General features: G+C 41.5%; 1 protein-coding gene across 1 annotated transcript; it reads left to right on the plus strand.

The window, feature by feature from the left end:
* The first annotated feature begins 1,444 nt into the window (after positions 1-1,444).
* On the plus strand, positions 1,445-24,466 carry TMEM184C (transmembrane protein 184C). The gene is made up of 10 exons (XM_039541209.1): positions 1,445-1,809; positions 6,409-6,539; positions 6,638-6,674; positions 9,803-10,008; positions 15,807-15,881; positions 18,305-18,398; positions 19,261-19,373; positions 20,169-20,268; positions 21,861-22,032; positions 22,482-24,466. Exons 1-10 carry the CDS (start codon positions 1,693-1,695, stop codon positions 22,775-22,777), a joined length of 1,341 nt encoding a protein of 446 aa, XP_039397143.1. The 5' UTR covers positions 1,445-1,692; the 3' UTR covers positions 22,778-24,466.
* The last annotated feature ends 1,307 nt before the right edge of the window (positions 24,467-25,773 follow it).

Genomic DNA, 25,773 nt, shown 5'->3' on the forward strand with positions numbered 1-25,773 from the left:
ACCCACTTCTTCAGATGCAAAATAATGCACACTGGAAAACATAATCCCAACTACAGCAGAAACTCAGCATTACGAGATTGTTCGTAACTCTGAACAAAATGTTATTGTTGTTCTTTCAAAGGTTTACAACTGAACATTGACTTAATACAACTTTGAAACTTTACCATGTAGAAGAAAAATGCTGCTTTTAACCATGTTAATTTAAATGAAACAAGCACAGAAATAGTTTCCTTACCTTTTCAAATATTTTATTAACTTTCCCTTTATTTTTAGTAGTTTACATTTAACAGTACTGTACTGTATTTGCTTTTTTTGAGGGGGGGTCTCTGCTGCTGCCTGATGAGGTGTGTGGCTGACCGGTCAGTTCGTAACTCTAGGTCATAACTCTGAGGTTCTACAGAAAAGCTGTTGTCTAGTGACTGTACCAGAGAACAGGATTTTGTTCCGAACTCTGCCTCTGCTTTGATGTGTGACCTTGGGCAAACTATCTTTGCTGTGCTTCTGATTTCCCATCTGTAAAATTCAGTGACTACCTGACAAAATGGCAATGGTGCTGCCAGGATTTTTGTATTAACCCTCCTACTCTCTCCACCCCTATACCTATGAATATGAAGACAGTAGGTTTTTTGGTTCTGTGTATTTGTTTTTTAGGGGGGAAGAGGGTTAGAAGCTGTTAGCTGGTAACGCAATCTAACAACATATGTTCAACCCTAATCTAGCCAAGGCCTTTATGGCTGTCTACAGTGCAAGGCAATTGTGATTTGAGCCTCTCTTATAGACTTATAGAAAGAGACCTTCTAAAAACGTTAAAATGTATTACTGGCACGTGAAACCTTAAATCAGAGTGAATAAATGAAGGCTCGGCACTCCACTTCTGAAAGGTTGCCAACCCCTGGCGTAGGCCACGATCGCCTCTATGGAGGACGCACCCCCCCCGAGCCAGCCCTCCTGCTAGCGGTGTCCTGCTCTGAGCACACAGTGGTAATGCCCAGCGGGCGCAGGGGCCCCTGGGGCAGGCGCCGCCCTGCTCTGAGCCCAGGGTGGCAACGCCCGGCGGGCGCAGGGGTCCCTGGGGCAGGCGCTGCCCCGCTGTCCTGCTGTCCTGCCCGAGCAATGGCCAGACGCCGCCGCGCGAGGAGGGCACAGCCCAGAGCAACACTCGGAGACCTGCGACGAGGAGGGGCTAGGACAGACCAATGCTCTGGAGCGATGGGGGGGAAGCGGGTGCGAGAGACCAGCGTGGAGGGAGGGACAAAGCACGTACTGTATAAACAAATCACTGATTCATGGATCAATCAACCCCTCCCCCACACACACAGACGCCTTATGGACTGACGTCTTTGCTGCCCAATCAGAGAACATGAAGGGCGGATTGCAACATGTACGAGCCACAGGCAGCCAATCAGCGTTGGCCTGCAGCGTGGTTGAGCTAGGAGCCGGAAGTGTGGCCAGGCGGCGGGGCGGAAGTGGTGCTAGGGGTTGCTTGGAGCCAAGACCCCGAGTGAGGAGGGGGCGGGGCAGGTGCGGGCCGCGTCCCGCAGGAGGCGGTGAGATGGGCCGGCCGCCCGGCGAGTCCCGGCCGGTGGTGTCCCCGCCGCTCGCGCGCTCCAGGCCGGCTCCCAGCACCTGAGCCCGCCGCGCCGGGGCCGTGGGCGGTGGAGACAGGGAGGCGCCGCGCGCTCCGTCGGGACCATGCCGTGCACCTGCGGCAACTGGCGGAGGTGGATCCGGCCGCTGGTCGTTGTTCTCTACGTTGTGGGGCTGCTGGTGGCGGTTCCCTTGTGCGTGTGGGAGCTGCAGAAGCTGGAGGTAAGCGGCCCCCGAGGGGCCGGGGTGCGCGCTGCGGGGCCTGGCCGGGCGAGAGTGGCGGCAGCACGGCATGGCTCCGGGCACGACATAAACAAACAAGGCTGCAGCCTTAGCGTGGGCTCGCCTGGTTTGCAGACACGCGATGGGCTTCCCCGTTTGCTAGGCTGGCATCAGCACAGAGCGCTGGGCTCTGAAAACAAAAGTAACGTTCACACCTTCAACTGCCATGAGTAAAACTGTGCGTATAGTATCCTATCGCTTTCCTGTCCACAGGGGCACACGCTGTGCACCTTGGCAACAGTTCTCCTATTTGAGTCTTGCATTTGATCCAGCGACGAATCTAATGTTCAAAACAATCATCTTGAGGCTCATTTCCTCTTATTTACTCTTTGTAGTTAAACCTAGTGTTACCTTCATAAATACAAAATCTTATTTCTAAACCCTGACTGCAGAGTTATAGTTTGAGTGATGTCATAAAAAGAAAGTGACATCAGAAAAGTTAATGGGCCTTACACTGAGAACTTTCAATTAACTATGAAGTCCAGCTCTCTCAGAAGTCTTAAATTTTTCTGCCTAGTGCTAGTATCAACATATTGAAAGGACGCTGACTCAAAATCTGCTAAATTAAAAAAAAAATTAAAGTTACTTTACCTTCTCTTGAGGAGCAAATAGTCCCGTGGCACCTTATAGACTAACAGACGTATTGGAAAGCTCAGCCTCCAATACGTCTGTTAGTCTATAAGGTGCCACAGGACTCTTTGCTGCTTTTACAGATCCCGACTAACACGGCTACCCCTCTGATACTTCTCTTGAGGCTATGCCAATTTTTGTGGATCTAAACATAACACAAACAGTAGCAAATGACTGAATGGAAACTGTGAAAACTAACTGTATTCAAGTGCTGATAAAAGCACAAAGTAAACAATGGAAGAAAATATTTTTCTCTGTTTTCCTTCAGGATCAATATTATTAGTTATTTTAACAATAGTGAGTTAAACATTCAGACATAAGTGATTAAGTTGCCTGTTTCCCTTTAAAAGTGATGTCATTTGCCACTCAAGCATGGAAGGGAGTCTGTCAGTGCAACATGCTGAACAAGTTTCAAAGCTTTTTATACTAGTTTAATAGTCTAATCAAATAAATATTTAAAAAGTCAACTTTTAAATAAAAGAAAACAAGTTTGAAACCTGTCTATGACATTAATTTAGTATGCATTAGGCTCACGTGGTATGTGTGTACACACACACACACACACATATACATATATATAAAAAATAAAAATAACCCTTCATTTAAACTAGAAATCCACTTTAATAAAGACTGATTTCTGTTGAAGCCAAAGGGGAGGCAGCCTGCTGGGAGCCTCTGGGGCAGCCTGACTCCCACACTTCCGGCTCCTAGCTCAACCACGCTGCAGGCCAACGCTGATTGGCTGGAGCTGAGGGAAGCCACCTTGAGCCTCTCACCCCTGGGGAGTGGGTCCAGCTGCATTGGCTTCTTGGCCCCTCTACCCTGTTACCTCTTTTTGAAATTGACAAGGCTGTTTGACTCCTGGCTCCCAGCTGGGAGCAGGGTCCAAAGCCGCTGGGGCTTCTTGTTCCCAGCTAGGAGCCAGGGGTAGCAGGGAGCCACAAGGGCTTCTTGCCCCTGACTCCAAGCTGGGAGTGGGGTCCATTCTGTCTCCCAGCCCAGAGCAGGGTTCAGCTGGGCTCTAGCTGCCAGGTTCCTTGTCAGTTTCACAGCTCCTGCCATGAAATTGACAAGAGACCCAACAGTTGGTGTAAAGGGAGGCAGTCTACATAGAGACTGTGTCCTAACTACACCGACATAAACCTTATGCCACTCATGGAGATGGAGTTATGTTGGTGCAGTGCAGTGCAGTGCTTATATTGGTGGGAGGAAGGCTGTAATACAGACACTGACATGATTAGGTCAACATAAGCTGCCTTATGTTGACCTAACTGTAGTGTAGACCAGTCCTAAGTGAGTAAGAGACAAGTAATCTTGTTTTTTTTCCTCTACTTTCACTGCCTGCTGTTTATGCTGTGTGAGTGAGAGAAAATAACTTCTCATAATTTCTACCTTATTTCAACTTTGTTTGTTTTCCAGATCATGAAATGCTTTCTTTTCTATTTATCCTGTTTATAAGTGTTCCTAACTATCAGAATTCATTCTAAAGTGTGAGTTCTCACTAGTCAGACAACTGTGTTCCTTATTAGATTATAACTAAAATTTCCTTGTTTTACCCAAGCTCTGAGAGCAAGTTGCATTTCTATATTCCTTTTTGCATTTTAAATTTGACCATTTTGTGTTCACATGTAAAAGCTTCTCTTAGAAATGTTATCTTCCTCTCTATATAGTCCCTGGGACTTCATTGTCTCATCCCACCAAGCTTCTTAAACACACCTCACCTTGCTCGACTTAAGCCTCAGCTTTATACCTGTTGCATTGGACAGTAACTTCAAACCTTCAACACCTGCTAACTAACCCTGCACAACCTTTATGGTATTGAGGCTGTTCTATTCAATATATATACATCCTGTGGCTGCTATTATTGAAACAATAATTAGACGTACACTAAAAATTTAGCATTGTGCTTACAGTGACCACCTGATTTGAAGTTGTTCTCTTCGATCTCAAAGGGTAGGAATTTTCAAAATGGAGAGGGGTAACTAGTGGTGTTCCCCAAGGGTCAGTCCTAGGACCAATCCTATTCAACTTATTCATAAATGATCTGGAGAAAGGGGTAAATAGTGAGGTGGCAAAGTTTGCATATGATACTAAACTGCTCAAGATAGTTAAGACCAAAGCAGACTGTGAAAAACTTCAAAAAGATCTCACAAATCACTTAATTGGGAAACAAAAGGCAAATTAAATTTAATGTGGATAAATGTAAAGTAATGCACATTGGTAAAAATAACCCCAAATATACATACAATATGAGGAGAGGCTAATTTAGCTTCAATTAATCAGGAAAGAGATCTTGGAGTCATCGTGGATAGTTCTCTGAAGATGTCCATGCAGTGTGCAGAGGCGATCAAAAAAGCAAACAGAATGTTCGGAATCATTTAAAAAAAGGGATAGAGAATAAAACAGAAAATATCTTATTGCCCATATATAAATCCATGGTACACCCATATCTTGAATCCAGCATACAGATGTGGTCTCCTCATCTCAAAAAAGATATACTGGCATTAGAAAAGGTTCAGAGAAAGGCAACTAAAATGATTAGGGGTTTGGAATGAGTCCCATATGAGGAGAGATTAAAGAGGCTAGGACTTTTCAGCTTGGAAAAGAGGAGACTAAGGGGGGGGGATATGATAGAGGTATATAAAATCATGAGTGGAGTAGAGAAAGTGAATAACGAAAAGTTATTTACTTGTTCCCATAATGTAAGAACTAGGGGCCACCAAATGAAATTAATGAGCAGCAGGTTTAAAAGGAAGTTCTTCACACAGCGCATAGTCAACCTGTGGAACTCCTTGCCTGAGGAGGTTGTGAAGGCTAGGACTATAACAGGATTTAAAAGAGAACCTCCATGAATTTATCTAGTTAAGTCCATTAATGGCTATTAGCCAGGATGGGTAAGGAATGGTGTCCCTAGCCTCTGTTTGTCAGAGGGTGGAGATGGATGGCAGGAGAGAGATCACTTGATCATTACCTGTTAGGTTTGCTCCCTCTGGGACACCTGGCATTGGTCACTGTCGGTAGACAGGATACTGGGCTGGATGGACCTTTGGTCTGACCCAGTATGGCCATTCTTATGTTCTTATACTAGACTCATTCATTATGGCTGTCAAATTACATTAAAGATTTGGAGTGTTGTCTACCTCAGTTGAGTACTGTGCCCTTTTAACTGATTCCTTAAAGTGACATTATGTCATATATTAAATAGAATAATATTATTTAGTTGTAGTTCCTTGTTGAACATACACTTGCTTTGTGGTATTATTTCCTCTGATTTTAATTAATTTTTATGCTAATTTTTATTTTTGATAGTTTTAGAATTTATTTTTAATATTTGTATATAATCAACATATCGTATCATTAATTTACCTTTTACATTGTGTAATGCATCTACTTTCTCTATTAGTTGCAATCATATTTCCCATATTCATTTTAATTTCCTTCCATTATTAATTTTATTAACAACTTTAATTTATTATAAAGTTACGTTTCTTTTCGTTGGTTGGCATCCCCTACTGTATGAGAAGAACCACCAAAGGGAACTTAATGTGGGATCACTCCCTGAATTAGTCTCATAACTGAACAATAATCAATATTTCTATCTTTGGTTTTGTTTCTCCCATGTATCAATATTGATGCTTTGATTTTATTTTGGTAATTCTTATTTCCTGATGCTCAACACTTTTAAACACTTAAACACAGGAGTTTCACTCTCACGGATGTTTGCTGAATTCCTGCTCTTATGCTTTATTTTATATGATCAGTGCATAATCCTATTGTATCATTTAAGAGGCTACTCCCATTTTAAAAACCCATACTTCAAAAACTGATTAAAATGGTAGTGATACAGGTACAGTAAATTAACATTACATTTTTTGTATTTGTGCTGTTCTTCCTTCCCTCCCTTCTAAGGTTGGGATTCATACCAAGGCATGGTTTATTGCTGGAATTTTTCTACTGATGACTATACCAGTTTCTCTCTGGGATATATTGCAACACTTAGTTCATTATACTCAACCTGAATTACAGAAACCAATAATAAGGTAACACTTTACATATTCTTTGCTGCTAATATTAAATTTCATTCCTGGTGATTAAAATACTTGCAATAATCTCAGATGTTCTTTTGTCATCAATACAGGATTCTGTGGATGGTGCCGATTTACAGTTTAGACAGCGTAAGTGTATTCTTTCCAGTTTCTAGTTTGGAATTCACTGAACTATTGTATTTTGCTTGCTCTGGGGGAAATGGAAACCAGTGTAACACTTCACAGAAACAATGCTAATGTGAAATCATTGCTATAAACCTGATAGTTCTTCAAATGGCCTCTGCACATTGGTGTGCCAGCAATGCAGCCCTGCTGGTGGAACCTAGCAGTGACTGCTGGAGCACTCTCATGCATCTTCCTAGCCTTCCCCTCATTGTTCCTGAACTTTCTGAGGGCAAGATTGTAAAAGGGGAGTGGAGCTCTGTCCTCCTCGATTCCTTTCAACTGCAGTACCAGACGGACCAGGAACCTCTCTAGCTTCGTCAGAGATTCTGTGCCTTAGTTCTATTTATTAATAAGTCAGGATTCATAATTTTTTATATTATTTTTGTTTTTTATTTATAAAGATATTTCTTTTAAGCTTTATTTGTTCCTGAACCTTGATATGAGTTCACAGATCCAAAGGAGAGAGAAGGCCTTATTCAAGAGGGGTGCTTCTTGTCCTGTTGTATTCCCCAATCTGGACACCCATATGAGGTGTCTGGCATGCTTGGAGGAAAAATAGTATCTTTTGCAGCATGCAATCTACAGCACCTTCACTCCAAGAGCTCATAAGGAGTGCGAAATCAGTCCCCAAATCTTGCTGGTCTAGGAGGCTCTAGTAGCCTAACGTGGTTCCAGGTTCTCAGAATCTGTGAATACTATAAGGCTTTCATTGGCTCCTTTCCCCTTGGAGAATAAAAAGAGCAGCCTAAGATCCCACTGAAAGTACTGTTCTCCATTCCAGGAGTGAAAACAAAACCATCAGTACCAAAGGATCCTAAGCCATCCGACCATGGTATTGGACACAGTGAAGCCCCACGTGTCAGTCTCTGTTAGCAGAGGCTATCTTCATGAATGCACTCCTTTGGTTCCCCATAAGTATATTGCACAATACACCGTTTCTGTTAGCAGAGCCAAGCAACATTCCAAATCCCTTTCAGATACTACAGGATCACATTAGCTATTCTAGATCTGTCTTGGTAGTACATTGTGTTACAGTCAAAGGACTTAATTCTTCCATTTCTTAATCTCTGTTCAAGAGAGGAATGTGGAGTGACCAAGCAGAGGAGCTAGCTGGCCAAGGAGGAGGGAACAGCGATAGAGGCTAGCAGAGACATTCTGTGAAGAGAAATAGCATGAGAAGGAGGTGGTAGAGCAGGGGTAGGCAACCTATGGCACGGGTGCCGAAGGCGGCACACGAGCTGATTTTCAGTGGCACTCACACTGCCCGGGTCCTGGCCACTGGTCCGGGGGGCTCTGCATTTTAATTTAATTTTAAATGAAGCTTCTTAAACATTTTAAAAACCTTATTTACTTTACATACAACAATAGTTTAGTTATATAATATAGATTTATAGAAAGAGACCTTCTAAAACATTAAAATGTATTACTGGCACGCGAAACCTTAAATCAGAGTGACTAAATGAAGACTTGGCACAGTACTGCTGAAAGGTTGCCGACCCCTGTGGTAGAGGATAATTACTGTCGATTTTTGCCTTGCAAAAAATCACAAATATGATGTCCTCACTGAAGAATTGTGTTTTTGTCAAGTTTCTTCAGTGTTTTTGGTACACAACAAATTTGAGCAAAGATTTTGCTCAAACGTCTACAAAAAATGTGCCTTTGGGTAGAGACCAAGTTTAGAAAACTTCAGCCCAAACATGAATATTTCAGATGGCTTATATCTGCAAAGAGCAGGAATGCAGAAGCTAATGGAAGTTGTTAGTTATTTAAACCAATACTGTTGTTATAGCTCATGTTGTTACATGACTTATCTGCTACAAATATGTCTCAGCTGTGTAAAAGGTAGTGGGTATCTTTCAAAATGTGACTAGCAGATTTTAAAACTTATACCCACGTTATGGATGGTCTAACTGAAGCACAGAGGCTGGCAGCCAAGTGGGTAGCAAAATTGGGAATAAACCCCAAATAAGTACATAAGTATGGCTCCTTTTAAGATACAGTTGCATAATTTCTAGTCTAATCCTCTGTCTTTGGTTGCTTATCAATTTCTGAAACTTTGTCTTGGAGTCTATTTGAAAGTAAGATTTCTTATTTACATTAAACAAAAGTCTTTATTGTGGAGTTATGGGGTCTCTGTTTGAAACATACTTTTCACATTAAAAACTTGCAACTTATTTGAAGAGTTCCAACCCTTAAACAGGGTTGAAATTTTCATGGAAATAACCATCACTGCAAAGTGCTTGGATATATTAGGGAAAATTGTTTTTTGACAGAGCTATCAACCTCTGAAAACTGAACTTCGTTCATATACTAAAAAATGCTACTGGTCTATAGCACTTCCTAAAACAGTGAAGGTAGGCTGTACTAGCATGCATACATATGGCTTTGAAGTCCTCTAGTACTGTTGGGACTCCTTTCCAAATGTTTGGGGGAATGTCATGAGTCTGCTACTGCTTACTGTTGGGCAATGAGAAAAAGAATGGCAGTTGGGATGTCACAAGTTCTGTTTCAGATTCTTACTGGTTGGCCTTAATTCTCTGCACTTCATAATCTACTTTAGCTCTTTTGAAAAAGAAGGATGCTTTTGTGATTAAATCGCTGGACTGGGGTTCAGTTCAATGTTCTAACTCTTCCCCTGTGTGACCTTAGGCAAGCTATTTAATCTGTGCCTCAGTTTCCCATATGTAAAATAGCAATAATGCTATTTCTCACAAAGCCCGTGGGAGAATAAATCAATATTGTGGGGCTCTCAGACCAGGTGTCCACTGGACAGGAAATTCTAAGCTCTGACTGAGGTGTTAGACAACAACAGTAAGGTATTGTCTAGCCAAATAGTGCCAGTTTATGGAATGAAAAAGTGCAACTTTAACTCCCTCCCTCATATAATACACAGTTTTCAATTACTTTGACATACTGTTGCTTATATACTTTTCTGCAGCCTTCAATACCAATGCATAACATATGGTAGTGTCTTTGGGTATGCCAGGGATACTGTCCATAAAAGTAATTTATATGAAAAGTATTCAGTCTATACTTGGATTCATTTGTTTTACTTGAATGCAACTTTTTAATGTCTCCATGTTTTCTTATAGTGGATAGCTTTGAAATATCCCAACATTGCAATATATGTGGATACCTGTAGAGAATGTTATGAAGCATACGTCATCTACAATTTTATGGTATTCCTTTCAAATTATTTAACCAACCGGTATCCAAATCTGGTATTAATCATAGAAGCCAAAGATCAGCAGAGACATCTACCTCCCCTTTGTTGTTGTCCATCATGGGCTATGGGAGAGTAAGTACATTATAGTATCTTTATATTAATAATATCTTGAATGGTTAATACTGTGTACTTTGATACAGAAGATACTGTTGCTCATGTTTAGTACTATAGTTGATGCTACCTAGCTAAGTCAATTTACAGTGTGCGCACAGTACAGAGGGTTTGGTTTACCACTTCTGAGCTGGCTGTGGAAAATCTTTTCAAGTAGCTGTAAATATTACAGAATTAGATGATAACTAATTAACTTATATGATACTGAAAGAGACGTCCTTATTTTCCAAAAATAGGTATGAAAGCAACATTCATCATGGAGAACAGGTGCTTCTCTTGAATTTGCCTCTTTTTGGGGCACACTATTTTCCAGCAGTCAGTACCCTAGCGCAGGGGCCCAATCCTGTTCCTGTAGACTTACTCATGCAGTGTAGCTCCACTGACTTCACTTCAACAACTCATGTGAGTAAGATGAGCAGGATTTGGCCCACTAACTGATGTTTCTAGTTGCTTCGTCTGATGAATAATGTGCCCTCTGGCTCCTGTTTGATATTTTGATAAGCTGGAATATCAGGAGTTTTTCAGAATGACTTTGTTTTATGACTAAGCAAATGTTTTGACGTTGTTAGTGACTGTATCCTATAACACATCTGAAGTAGAACTCTGTTGTGCTGTGTAATAGTCAGGTTTTTTGTGGCTGAAGGAAAGGAAGCATTGACTATGTCTTTCTATATGTCAATGTTCTGTAGGGTGAAATAAAACAATCTGCCAGTCTATATTCCATAGTTCAGTGGTTCTCAGCCAGGGGTACGTGTAGCCCTTGGGAGAATCGGAAGTCTTCCAGGGGGTACATCAACACATCTAGATATTTGCCTAGTTTTACAACAAGCTACATAGAAAGCTCTAGAGAAGTCAGTACAAACCAAAATTTCATAGACAATGATTTGTTTACTGTACATGAAATGTAAGTAAAGTATTTATATTCCAATTGAGTTATTTTATAATTATATAGTAAAAATGAGAAAGTAAGCAATTTTTCAGTAATAGTGTGCTGAGACACTTTTGTATTTTTATGTCTGATGTTACAAGTTTTTAAGTGAGGTGAATCTTGGGGTACACAAGACAAATCAGACTCCTGAAAGGGATACAGTAGTCTGGAAAGATTGAGAGCTACTGCCATTGTGTAATGTATGATGGCATCACAGAGACTTGGGGCTAGTCTACACTTACCTGCCGGGTTGACGCGGTGAGTTCGACTTCTCGGAGTTCGAACTATCGCGTCTAATCTAGACGCGATAGTTGGAACTCCCCGCGCGCTCCGGTCGACTCCGGTACTCCACCACTGCAAACGGCGGTGGCGGAGTCAACCTTGGAGCTGCGGACTTCGATCCCGCGGCGTCTGGACGGGTAAGTAGTTCGAACTAGGGTACTTCGAGTTCAGCTACGCTATTCACGTAGCTGAACTTGCGTACCCTAGTTCAACCCCCGCCCTTAGTGTAGACCTGCCCTAGGTGGGATAAAACTCATGACTGGAATATTGGTGTAGAGAGGTATAGCTTTTTCAGAAAAGACAGGCAGGGTAAAATGAGAGGAGGTATTGGATTATACATCAAGGATATGTAGCACCCCATCTCTACCCGCTTACCTTCTTTAATGCCAATCTGCTTACAGGTGTTGATGGATAGGTTTGGGTTCTTCTGGATCCTGCCACCCACTTAGCAGGGTGTGTCTTCTTTATTTTTTCCTATGAAATTATTTGGTGGTGCCTGCACCCCCATCACTCCTTCCTGGCAGGGTCACCAGGGCAGTTTGGGAGGAAAATTCTAACCACAGGGTAATCCCCACTTACTTGCCAGATAGTTGGAGACTTCCAAGAAATAATATCAACATACAATATATTCAACACAATAATTATATTAAACAGGAGACAAATGTAACATAACAGGGTAAAACACTATTTTTAGGGTCACCGGTGCCCATGCTGATAATACCCGTGACTCCCCAGTCACGTGACCTGATGTAGCAAATATAAGATTAGTGTCCCATTGGTACATGTACTTTGTTGGGCCCCTTGATGATCTATGACCACAAAATTCTTCTCTGTGGTGGTTTAGCAGTGTGGCTGGCTGGGTTCAGTACAGCCCAAAGGACTCTCAGGTACGAGGAGGTGTAAGTCCCTCCACAGGTTTAATATGCAGCTAGTTATAAAATCCCCAAACCCTTACTCCCTGGCTTGAAGACACAGTTCAGGAAGTAGGGGGTCCCCCAAACAAATTCCCTGACTGACTGACTGACTGACTAAAAGATAGTGCACTCTCAAACTCCATGAATGATCCTCAGGTTCAGAGATGACTCTGAACTCCTCAGTTACTGCAGAGGGGCTGATCTCTGCTGGCAGGGATCCTCTTCAGGCAGGAATCAGGCTGCTTCCATCCCAGGATTTCCCCTCATCACAAAGGGGTGCAGGGCTCAAGGTGCAGATTACACAACTGTACTAAAATCCAAACTGTAGTCTCCTAGCCCAGCATCGAGACACACACACAGCACGCAGCAGCCCTGGACTAGCAGACAGAGCAGAGCTGACCATGTGGTGACTGGTCTTATCACCTGGCTGGGGAAATTTCCTGCAAAACTCTACAAACTGGGAATCATCAATGGAGAAGGAAAAACCCAGCTTAGGGATCTTGCTATCAGGTTCCTAGAAGCCAGCTGTCAGGGGGAACCCTGCATGCAGGTCTGGGACTCACCAGCTCCCCACACAGCCAGTCCTGCCCTTGCCCTGGCTGGCTCCCGGCTGACTCAAAAATGGCTTCTTCCCTTTCCTGAGCTACCTATTGGTTGCCAGGCAGACTCTGAGTCTGCCTTGGCTCCCCCTCCCTACCAGGGACAATGTGCCTCTGAGCTGCCAGCAGACAGAGCCCCAGGAATCTAGGTAATCTCCTTGGAGGTTACAGATATGTACATTTGTTCTGAGATCCAGAGGGAGGTGGGAGGTAGACCAGTTGAGTGTCTCTGGGTAAAGATAAAAGGGGTTAAAAAATAGGATGACATCATGGTACAGGTCTACTATAGATCACCAAATCAGGAAGAGGAGGTGGATGAGGCATTTCTAGAACAAATAACAGAAATATCCAAAACATTAGGCCCCGATAGTAATGGGGGACTCTAACTACCCAGACATCCATTGAAAATATAATAGGGCAAAATGCAAAATTTCTAATAAGTTCTTGGAATGTATTGGGGACAATTTTTTGTTCCAGAAAGTGGTGGAGGTAACTAGGGGGACAGCCATTTTAGACTTGATTCTGACACAATAGGGAAGAAATGGTAGCAAATCTGAAGGTGGGACACAATTTGGATGAAAGTGCTCATGAAAATGAAGGTGTGAGAGCTGCAGAATAAAGATAATGGACTTAAAAAAGCAGACTTTAACAAACTCAGAGATAAGATCCCTTGGGGAAAAAATCTAAGCGAAAAGTTGTTCAGCAGACTTGGCAGTTCCAAAAGGAGACAGTACACCTCTACCCCGATATAACACGACCTGATATAACACAAATTTGGATATAACGCGGTAAAGCAGTGCCCCGGAGGGGGGGGGGGCTGCACACTCTGGATCAAAGCAAGTTCGATATAACGCGGTTTCACCTATAACACAGTAAGATTTTTTTTTTTGGCTCCCGAGGACAGCGTTATATCGAGGTAGAAGTGTATTAAAGGCAAAATTGCAAACTATCCCAATGTGAAGGAAAGGTAGGAATACTAGTAAGAGGCCAATATGGCTCCATTAGGATCTGAAAAATCAAAAAGGAATCCTAAAAGAAATGGAAACCTGGACAGATTGCTAAGGAGGAGTACAAAAGTATAGCACAAGCATGTCAGAACAAAATCAGGCTAAAACACAAAAAGCAAGGGACATAAAAGGCAATAAAAGAAGTTCTTTAAATTCATTAGGAGTAAGAGAAACACAAAGGAAAGTGTTCGTCCTGTGCTTAGCAGGGATGGAGAGCTAATAACTGATGGCATGAAGACAGCTAAGGTCTTTAATGCCTCTTGCTTCAGTCTTCATTAAAAAGGTTAATTGGTGACCACTCAACACAATTAATTTTAATGACAAAGGGGAAGGAATATGAGTCAAAATAGAGAAAGAACAGGTTAAAGAATATTTAGATAAGTTAGAATGTATTCAAGTCGGCTGGGCCTGATGACATTCATCTGATGGTATTTTAAGGAAATAGCTGAAGCGATCTCAGAACCTGTAGCAATTATCTTCGAGAGTTACTTGAGGATGAGTGAGGTCCCAAAAGACTAGAGAAAGGAAAACATAGTACGTATCTTCATCTATGGAATCATAGATGAGTCAGTCTAACTACGATATCTGGAAAGATACTGGAACAAATTATTAATCACTTTGTAGGCACTTAGAAGATAATAGTGTTATAACAAGTAGCCAGCATGGATTTGTCAAGAACAAATCATGCCAAAGCAACCTAATTTCCTTCTTTAAGAGGATTACTGGCCTAGTGGATGGGGGGAAAGTAGTAGATGTAATATATCTTCATTTTTAGTAATGCTTTTAATGCAGTCCCACATGATATTCTCATAAGCAAACTATGGAATGTGGTCTTGATGAAATTACTTTTAAGGTGAGTGTACAGCTGATTCAAAGACCATACTTAAAGAGTAGCTATCAATGGTTTGCCGTCAAACTGGGGGCAGGCATTTAGTGGGATTCCACAGGGGTCAGTCCTGGGTCTGGTACTAGTCAATATTTTCATTAATGATGGGATAGTGGACTAGAGAGTAAGTTTATAAAATTTGTAGATGACACCAAGCCCTTTGGAGGACTAGAATTCAAAATGACTTTGACAAATTGGAAAATTGGTCTGAAATCAACAAGATGAAATTCAGTAAAGATAAGTGCAAAGTACTTCACTTCAGAAGGAAAAATTCAAATGCACAACTACAAAAGAGAAAATAATTGGCTATGGGCTAGTACTGCTCAAAAGGATATATGGGTTATAGTGGATCACAAACTGAATGATTAACAAATCATTGAAAAAGACTAATATTATTCTGGGGTGTATTGAGAGGAGTGCTGTTTAAAAGGTATGGGAGGTAATTGTCCCACTCAACTGGGCACTAGTGAGGGCTCAGCTGAAGTACTCTGTCGAGATCTGAGCATCATGCTTCAGGAAAGATGTGGACAAATTGAGTCCAGAGGAGAGCAACAAAATGATAAAAGGTTTAGAAAACCTGACCTATAAGGAGAGGGTTAAAAAGCTGAATATGGTTAGTTTTGAGAAAAGAAGACTGGGGGCAGGGAGAGGTGCCTGATAAATTTTGAAATATGTTAAGGGCTGTTATAAAGAAGATAATGATCAATTGTACTCAATGTCCATTGAAGGTCTGACAAGAAGTGATGGGATTAGTGTGGAGGAAGAGAAATATAGGTTAGATATTAGGAAAAACTAGTTAAGCTCTGGTGTAGGCTTCCAAGGAATCTTGTGGAATCCCCATTATTGGAAGTTTTTTAAAAACAGGTTGGACAAACACCTGTCAGGGATGGTTTACTTGGGCCTGTCAGCGTGCAGGGGGCTGGACTGGATGATTTCTCGACGCCCGTTCCAGCCCTACATTTCCATGGTTCTATGAATTGTTGCATAATGGTTGTATGATATTTGAGCTAATTACTGAAACATTCTGGAAGTAGATTAGCTTGAAGTAAAGTTTTAATTTAGTGAAAACACTAAGGACAGGAATTTTTCATGAGTTGATTTTTCTTACGTTTCTTAAGTGATGAATTCTGTGTTTGTTTGCAGAGTTTTATTATTTAGATGTAAACTAGGCGTGCTGCAGTACACTGTTGTCAGACCACTTACCACCATTATTGCTCTGTAAGTATGCTCATAAAGAATTTGTTGTCTTTCGGATATAATCTTTGAGCTACACTGGAAAAGACTCTTTACATAGTTGGTTTTTATATTTGAACTGATGGACTCTAAAAGCATAACTTTTTTGTTTTGCTCTGTTGTAAGTGGAGCTGAAACTGACTTAACTATATCAACCTGTGACTTTTTTGTGACCCCCTGCTCACCATTTCCTGAGCTGAGATAATGAGTATTTAACTTCTGATGCAGAAAAGAAAAATATAAAATCCCCTATAAAAATGCTAAATTGAAAAGTCTTAGAGGATGAGCAGGCTTCCTCTTTCTTTTTTGACAAATGAGTATTTCTCAATCAGATTACATGTTAGTTTAACCCACCTTCAACGACTATGCATGCAAGCAATTTGACTGTGTCCCCTCCTGGAAATCTGAAATAATTTAAAATCCTAAACTTAGTGATAAAAGAATGATGTCACCTGTAAAAACTGAGTTAACTTTGAAGTTACTGTAATTGCTATTAGTGTTGCGTAATTTCCAAATATTTGTGTCCTTTGTGAATTGTAGCATTATTTAAACCAGCTGTACAGTAACTCCTCTCTTAATGTTGTCCCGGTTAATGTTGTTTCGTTGCTGATCTTTTAGGGAACAAGATTTTTTTAAAGTTGCACAATGCTCCCTTATAACGTCCTTAGGCAGCTGCCTGCTTTGTCCACTGCTTGCAGGATTCTCTGGAAGAGCAGCCCCTCCTTGTGGAGATTAGAAGCAGGGGGGCTGGCACACACCCCCACATCAGCTCCCCTAAATTCCCTGTAAGGTATGTGGTTTGGCAGCTGCCCAGCAGTTTAGGTGGCCCTCCCCGTATTGCACTGCTGTGCTGCTCCGGCCCTGCCCTCTGCCTTGAAGCTGCTCCCGAGAGCTTCCTACTTGCTGGGGGGAGAAGATTGCTGATATCAGGATGTCCCCCTGCTCCTGCCTCCCTGCTCTGTACCATATCCCCTCTCCACAAAGCAGAGGATGGGGACAGGGCACAGGGACAGAAAGGAGGGAGCTAGCTGGAAACTTGCTTCCTGTCTGAACTGGCTGACCTGCTTAAAAGGGCAATGTGCGTGAAGTGGCATCAGCGTACTTAAAGGGGCAATGCACATCTCTCTCTGACTCATGCATGAACTCCCCAGCACTTTGGAAAGTCTGCAGCTGTGCATGTGCTGTCAGGAGGAGAGAGTGGTGTGCTTCAGCCGGATAGGATGGGCTCATCAGCATGTTAAGTTTTTGCAGGGAAGGGTTTGCAGCTACTGCCCTGCATCTGTTGTTTCCTCCCTCCTGCCTCAGTCCATGCTGCCTTGTAGAGTGTGAGGCTACATTAACAGCAGCATATTAACCCTTGAGAGCTCAGCCGAGTGCTAGTTCATCATTTAGCAGCAAGGCATTCCCTGGGAAATATTCCACCCTCTTACTCCACCACCAAGCTTCACAATCATTCATTGCTGTGTACAATATTAAACTGTTTAAAACTTATACTCTATATGTATATGTCTTTTGTCTGGCGAAAAACATTTCCCTGGAACCTACCCCCCCCCCCCCTTTACATTATTCTTATGGGAAAATTGGATTCACTTAACATCGTTTCGCATAAAGTCGCATTTTTCAGGAACATAACTACAATGTTAAGTGAGGAGTTACTGTATGTATGTATGTGGACAGTTAAAATGTGTCAATGTCAGTTTCACATGGTAACAAATGGGAACTCTTTCTATACTGTTGAATCCATTGCAGGCAGTAAACATGTATTTCAGTTCAAGCCTCCTGTAATAGGGCTCAAAAGAATTTGCTGTAGACCTGAGGAAATGTATAGTTGAGACAGTGGCCAGGTGAAAAGCCTAGCTCCACCAATTTGCTGCTGCTAGGAAAAAGGAGAATGTTGAGATTTTCTTTTAGCTGTTATCCTTGGATCTTGTAAGGGAGCTTGGGAAGCCTCAGTCTTTTCAATAATTGTTTTACCAATATAGCTCTTCTTATGCTTGCCAAAAATATGAGCAGCGTCAAACTATTCTTCAGTTTAAAGTTGGTTCATATTTGAAAGGTTACCTTCACAACCATAATGGCTAGAAGTTTAATTTCTTTAAATGGAAACAAATTCTGCAAAAAAAAAATTGCTGGCTTAAACTCCTGTTGCTCACTTGAATGAGTGGGTTTTTTCCCCCAGATCTGAAGGCACAGTTCCTTTTCCATTGTAGAAGTACTACCATAAACTTTTTGCTGTTATGTAAATTTTTGGAAGTTGTAATTTCTTCCATTCTTGTACAGGCTCTCAGCACTGGTATTAGTGAGCGTAGGTTTTACATTCTGACAGCTGATCAATGGGATACCAGTTTAGCGGCACTTTTAGAAAAGAGGCTCTCTTGTACAATGGTTAATACCAAACTTTCTTCCAGAATCTGTGAGTTGGTTGGTGTATATGATGAAGGAAACTTTAGCTTCAAAAATGCTTGGACTTACTTGGTTATCCTTAACAATATGTCACAACTGGTGAGTACCAAGAATGCCTCTTTTTGGTGTTTTGTTCAAATTACGATTTTAAAATATTGTCAGTATCACCTGAAACTTGTTTTGTTTCAAGATACTAATAGTAATTATTAAAATCTTCTCAAAACCGTATCTACTAAATCTCCTCTACATGCATAATAGAAGGAAAAAAATGTCATTCTCTGGTATTTGATTTCTTCATTATTAGACACTTCTGTAGAAAATATACAAAATTTGCCTTTGTGGTTAGGTGAAGAGAGAACTAAAAGGCTTAGTGTTTTAGTAAGGTAATATATAGCCTCTCACCTCTAGATCACTGATTGAAGTCCAGTCTGTCTGTAGTCACTGCAAGTCATGTGCAACTGTTTTCTCCTTACAGTTTAAGTTAAATAATTTGAACTCATTCCAGTTTTTGGTGAACATCATAAAAAAATGACACATTTGGCACTGACAGCCTTGTTGGCGCTCGGCAGAGTCTAACATCTGAATGGGTGTGGCATTTTATCCACATATCAGTAGAGATGGTCTATCCATGTTAGATTTGTACTGGTGATGAAACACAGTGAGGTTTGCATGGCGGCTTCCAGTGCTTTATCTTATTCTGTGGATGGAAGACTTTACTCTTTAGGACTGTCAACGTGACACATTTCTTAAACGAATTTTAAAAAGTGTAGTCTTTAAAATGATAAGCAAAGTAGAAGTTCTTAAATATCCAAAAGAAAAACTCTAATCTATTTAGCTTTATTCTTGCATTGTACAGTAATATATTTTATATAATAAAACAGTTGCTTTAAAATAACTGCTCGCAAAATAAACATAATGATTTAAAAACTGTAAAAAGGTAAGAATTTTTCTTTTCCTCTAGTTTGCGATGTATTGCCTTGTGCTTTTTTATAAAGTACTGCGTGAAGAGCTGAACCCAATCCAGCCTGTTGGCAAGTTTCTTTGTGTGAAGATGGTAGTTTTTGTTTCCTTCTGGTAAGTAAATGTTTAATCAGTATTGCTTGTTCCAGAGTTTATTGCAGTAGAACTGAAAATGTTCAGGTCATTGACGTCAGCCAAGACGGTCAGGTGCTCTAGGTGCCCCTAAACCTCTGATTGCCAGAAACTAGGACTGGACAACAGGGGATGCATCATTCAACTCCCCCGTTCTGTTCATTCCCTTCAAAGCAACTGGCACTGACCAGTGTTGGAAGACCAGATACTGGGCTAGATGAACCATTGGTCTGACCCAGTATGATCGTTCTTATGTTTAAAGCACAAAAATCTACCATTGTTGGAATTCAGTTATCTTTTAAATTAGTGTAAAGACTTAACTAGCAAGCTTATTTAAAAGAAATATAAAGTATCTAGGCAAACTTTGTATCGTGGGAGACTAGGATTTGTTACTTTTTATTCACGTACAATACTAGAATTTTGTATTCAAAGCCTTACACACAAGTCTGTATACTAGTCAGCAGATAAGTCTGAGTGCTTGGTCACATAAGGTTAACAAATAACTTGCTCTATTTCTGTTATGAGAGGCAGTGTTCTAGTGTAGAGGCACTGACCCTGGGACTCTGGGAAGCTTGGGGTTTTTGTCCAGACTCTTCCACTGTTCTTTTGTGTGATCCCATGTGAAAATGTACTACTTTGTGCCTATTTCCTCTGTTCTTTGTCTCATCTGTTTAGATTGTAAGCTGCTTAGGACAGGGACTATTTTGAAATGTGTTTTTACACTGTCTAGTATAATGGGTCCTTTAGGTGCTACTATAATATAAATAATCTTTATAGGCAAGCTGTACTTATTGCACTGCTGGTGAAAATTGGTGTTATTTCCGAAAAACGCACTTGGGAATGGCAAAGTGTGGAAGCTGTGGCCACAGGCCTACAGGTAAGTACACACAGCTGTTGTTTACAGGGAACTGGTAGAGGGGTAAAGAGAGTATTTCCAAATGAAAGTTATAAACAGGATTGTGTGTTCATAGAAACTCATGTTTCCAATGAGAGAGACCAGATTTCTGCTGCATATCAGATAATTTTTGAGTAAGGCTAAGATTTTGTCACGGATATTTTTAGTAAAAGTCACAGACAAGTCACGGGCAGTGTTCCCTCTAATTTTTCCCACCCACGTGCAGAATGAATTTTGTTATGTGCACCAATATGGATGTGATGTGTCACTCCATATCGGTGCACATAACAAAATTCATGTGGTGGGGGTGGGGCCGAGGAATTTGGAGTATGGGAGGGAGCTCAGGGCTGGGGTACAGGGGTGTGAGGGCTCCAGCTGGGGGTGCAGGCTCTGGGGTGAGACCAGGGATGAGGGGCTCAGGGCTGGGCCAGAGGGTTGGGGTGTAGGCTCTGGGGTGGGGCTGGGGATGAGGAGTTTGTCCGGGGCTACAGGAGGGAGAGAGGATTCCCCCCAGCTCTCTCCCCCCGCAGCAGCACCTAGGCTTGGGGGGGAGAGATGCCTCTCCTTGCTGCAGCAGCTCGGGGGCTGGGTCCGCAGGATAAGCGCTCCAGGCCATGGCTGGATTTGGGAAGGGGCGCCCCGGCAGGTTTCAGGGCTGGACTAGGTTGGGGCCGCCTTTCCCACGGCTGCGGCAGGTCCTTGGGCGGGTTCCCTGAGCGCCTGCATGGCACTAAATAGGCTGTGGTGCAGCCGTGCAGCTTACAAGGAACTTAGGTCATGAGCAAAAAAGAAAAATTCACAGAAGCCATGACCTGTCTGTGACTTTTACTAAAAATATCCTTCACAAAATAGGGATATGTGGATCCCCATACCACCTGAAACAGGCAGCTGTTCAAGGACTAGGAGCTGCGTGTAGGGGCTAGGAACCGCCTGCAGCAGCTGGGGGCTTCGGGGTACTCCTTCGCCACCCCTGGAGGCTGGGGTTCCGGGGGGTACCCTGCAGATTCCTGACTCCGCGAGCGGTGGGAGACCCTGCAGCTTCCAGCCACCACAAGCTAAAGTCACGGCGGTCACTGGAAGTCACGGATTCTGTGACTAAATCATAGCCTTAATTAGGAGTAAGCAATGCAAGTCATCCTGAATGAGTGCTGAAGAACGTTACGCTCAGCACCTTGTCACATGTCATGTATTATAGAAATATATTTTAAATAGTCCCAACTGAGATTTTTTTTGCTAATAAAATATATACATTTTTGAATACTTGATCAAAAGATATTCATTACTGAGTGTAGTCTTCCAGCAAGTCAGGATATGGGCTTGGATGCCACAAAGTGCCAAATTGGAACAGGCTGTAGTAAGCCTGGTTGTCAAAGCAATCTGCCAGACTCACATGGGCTCTTGAAATGCTGCTGGTGCACAAGGAGCAGCTATCAGTGCCCAAAGCATCAGTTTTTCAGAGCTGAGGGAGTTCCTGCCAGTCTTGCACTGGAAATAGAGATCTAGGAATGCATATTTTGTCATGGTGATGTTCTTGCAGGACTAGATATGAATAAGTGTGTCTCCCCTTGTTGCAGGATTTTATCATCTGTGTGGAGATGTTCTTTGCTGCTATTGCTCATCACTACAGTTTTTCCTATAAACCTTATGTCCAAGAAGCTGAAGAAGGATCATGCTTTGATTCCTTTCTTGCAATGTGGGATATTTCTGATATTAGGGCAGATATATCTGAACAGGTTCGAAATGTTGGTAAGTACTGGGCTGATGCATCAATTTTATAAAATATTTATCTTATCACTGCAATATCTGAGCACTTTCCGCATAAATTTGATAGCAATTGAAGGCTTTAATAGAGTTTTTGGCACCTCTCCCTTGTTAGGATAAAAATTCTGATGGGGTCGGGTTTGTGTGTTTTTATTACTTTGTTTTGGGATAAATGTTTTGAGGGTGTGGGAGATGAAGATATGAATATTTAGTGGCATGTTTTCATTCTGATTCACTGAAGTGATTGTTTTTTCCACTATTTCTTGTTTTTTCTGCTATGGCTTAAGCCTCCCATCTTCAATGTCTGATATATATTAAGACAAAGACCAGTTTCATGTAGCACGCTTACTATTTTGTACTAAATATCTACAAAGCACTAGCATGCCGTTTGAGCCATAAAAATAATAATACTTTTTAATTTGGCACAACTTTAGGAAGGACAGTTTTGGGCCAACCAAGGAAAATATTTTTTGCTGAGGATCATGAACAGAACGAACATACAAGCTTACTGTCTTCATCTACTCAAGACCCAATTTCTGATGCTGCTTCTATGCCATCTTCACCTATGAGTGGCCACTACCAGGGGTTTGGACACACTGTGACACCTCTGACTACACCTACAACTACTACAATATCTGATGGCATTTATAACACTATTGTTGCAGAAGAGAATGAGGATTACCTTGTTCCAGGGCATAGTACGTCTGAGAAGCCTTTGGATAAAAGTTAAACCCATCTCCAGCTGAGTGTGCTAAAGAATCTGTTCTGTGCTTTCCTACCATATTGTTTCATGATGACGTATTCCATTGCTCTTGAAGGGGTTGTTAATAGCTGGACAAATGCAGCATTTCTCACAAACAGGAACAAAGTAAGTGGTTGGAGTCTCAGTTCTGAATACTGAATTTGTTTAAATTCTATAATGGATTTGAATATATAGTGTATCCATGTACATAGTTTAAATTTCCAGCACAGATTTTAAGAATCCGTTTCTTAATAGAGATAAAGTATTTAGAAAGCTATATAGTACCTAGGATAAAAAGGGAAGTGTTACACTGAAATTACACTGGTCTCTGTTAACACAGAAGATATATCTGTAAACAAATACTCTATTGCTTTTCAAATGTGTAGGATATAGGTAGAGCTGCTAACTGGGAGACTTGATTTCAGGAATGTAATTTAAGCAACTGAACTGTGGAGACTTCTTATGTTGAACTTACCTCTCCAGTGAGGTGGTGACCCAGTAAATTTGAGGGTAGTGTGTGGCTGGAGTACTGACTTCTTCACCTTTCCCTATATACAAACACACAATTGAAACTGCTTAATTAAGATACCTTCTCTTCCATTACAGAGCACCAATGTCTCTGGGCATCAGCCAAAGCATCCTTTTAAAAACTAAGTTCTCCGTACAGGCCTAAGTCGTAAGAGATTGAGCCCAGAACGCCAAATTGCCATCCTTGGCATGGCAGCCCTGAGTGGCTGGGCTGCCTCCTAGAGAGGTATGGTCTGAGCACAGGACTGTGAGCCAGAAATGTATTTTAATCACAAATCTAGGCAAGTAATTTACATTTTGCCACCATTTTCTCTGTCTTTAAAATGGGAATAACAGCTAGTTCACATGCATACTGGTAAGAATAATTACTGTTTGCGAAGTGTCAGACAGGAAAAGCATTTCATAAGTTTAAGGAGAAACTGACTTCTGTACTTACCCTACTTTGACATGTTTAAGATTTTTAAGAGAGAGGTGTATTTCCCAACAAAATGAGTCTAGTTGTCTATGTATAGATTTTGTTTGTTTGTCGGTATACTGTCATCTTATCCCTCTGCTATAGCCTAGGTTCAAAATCAGTAGCAAACTTGCCCTCTCATGGGGAGGGAAAGTAAGATATTCATTAAAATGGAATCTAGTAGGTAGTGTAATACGGAAGATACTAACGTTACAGACTTCAGATAAAGAATAATGGCATTTATATCAGAGTTCTAAGGATTTTTTTTGCAAATCTGACGAAACCAAGGGGCTATTTTTTCTATCCCAACATCAAACTTGCATTTGCATTGCATGCTTGCAATTTGACATTTATATAGAGAAATAAAACTGGAGCAGCGTAGATGCTTTTTAAAGTGGTATCTGCAACATTCCACCAAAAAGTACTCGTAACTAACTTTTTTCCAGCATTGATACCCTTTACAGAACAAATTTTTAATTGTAACTTCTTACTCTTACAGTGAATTCATCTTAAGTGCTTTTTGCAGTACTAGTGTTATGTAAATATTTTGCCTTATTCACTAGGCTGCATATTTTATAGCCGAAGTGGAGTATGTACTTAATGTATTTGAAGTTGTTAGAAAAGAGAGCAAATCACTTACAATATGCCGATTCATTGCCTTCATTGTAAATAAGCAAATAAAGATTTTATTTAAATGTGTTCATTGTCTATTTTATTTCTGTAATCTAGTTAAGGAGTCTTGGAGGTAGGGTGGGGGGGAGAATACCTCCCTCTTTCAAATAAATGCAACTAATCCAATCACTTGTTCAGCATTTTCAGTGTCTTGGTGCTTGCAGTGGAAAAAGGAATTTTGGCAATAAGATGTCACCTGTTTACTAACTCAATTCAGAATACCAACCTGCTTATGTACTTTCATTTTATCCATAAGCATCTCCCAGGAGCCTTTTGACATTAAAACCATATTCAAAAAAGAATACATTCACAGATCCTTTAGCCTCCTCCCGTTATGTAGCCAAGATGAAATAACTGGAGTGCTAAAGATCAAAGATTCACTCCCCACAGTTCTAAACCTCATCTTTCTCTGCCCAATGGCCTGAGAAAATTGATGGGATTTGTAATCTGTCCTAAGTGTTAACCAATTCAGATTGTTTGGCAGAGGAGCGTACAGGCGAGTCATCTGCGGTTCGCGTGTAAAGTGAAAACCACATATAGTCAACATTACATTGAGTTTAATGGTGGGCGGAATCGCCAGCACTACAGGTACAGTATTAAAATTATTTTTTCTTTGTTTTTGCCAACCGCATAAAGCTGAAATTGCGCATGTTAAATGTGTTTAAGATATGCAGGCCTGTATTCCAGAACTGCATGCCTCTCCAAAGGAATGCCCTTCTGGCAGCCCCCTTCCCTATCCAGTGTGGACGGCTGCTCAAATGCTTCTGGCAGTGTTCAGATGACTAGTATAGGTGATAGCAGCAAAGTTGGCCTTTAGAAGATACAATTGCAAGGGCCTGGCCAGACAGATTGTAGGAAAAGCAATTTGGATCTGTTCATATTTTACTTCACACAGGTGTGTAGATTATGCATCATGCAAAACAGTGGAGAATCAAGATTTCTGAATTAAACTTCCTGTTTATTTCTCCCTGGCTGGGTCCTTGGACTGCATCCCTCTGGTAGCCAGCCATCATCTAGCAGGCCCAATGGAATTGGCACCTGCAAGAGTTCTCCTTTGGGAATCTGTGGACAGTGAGAATATGCAGTGACACAGAGGCCAAAATGGGATGGCGGTGACTTGGCACGACTTTTCTTCCACACACCAAGGAGAGCCCTGAACAGTGTTGACAGCCCTTTATGCTGACACTATTGGCACAGGTGAAGATCAAACTGTAATTGTATCCTTCCCTTGCACAGGAGGAAAGAAGACATCAAGGCACACTAAGCACTGCAACTTAATCTGTCCATAACTCATTGCATCAGACTCTTGCTCTGCTGTCTGAATAGCCTG

This window comes from Mauremys reevesii, linkage group 5, assembly GCF_016161935.1.
Source record: "Mauremys reevesii isolate NIE-2019 linkage group 5, ASM1616193v1, whole genome shotgun sequence".
NCBI classification, from domain to species: domain Eukaryota; kingdom Metazoa; phylum Chordata; order Testudines; family Geoemydidae; genus Mauremys; species Mauremys reevesii.

What these genes read in the sequence shown, in the direction of transcription:
- TMEM184C (XM_039541209.1), top strand. Translation starts at nt 1,693, where the DNA reads ATGCCGTGCACCTGCGGCAACTGGCGGAGGTGGATCCGGCCGCTGGTC. An exon ending in GGGAGCTGCAGAAGCTGGAG is followed by an intron (nt 1,810 to 6,408) that starts GTAAGCGGCCCC and finishes CTCCCTTCTAAG; the next exon opens with GTTGGGATTCATACCAAGGC. An exon ending in CTTACCACCATTATTGCTCT is followed by an intron (nt 15,882 to 18,304) that starts GTAAGTATGCTC and finishes ACTTTCTTCCAG; the next exon opens with AATCTGTGAGTTGGTTGGTG.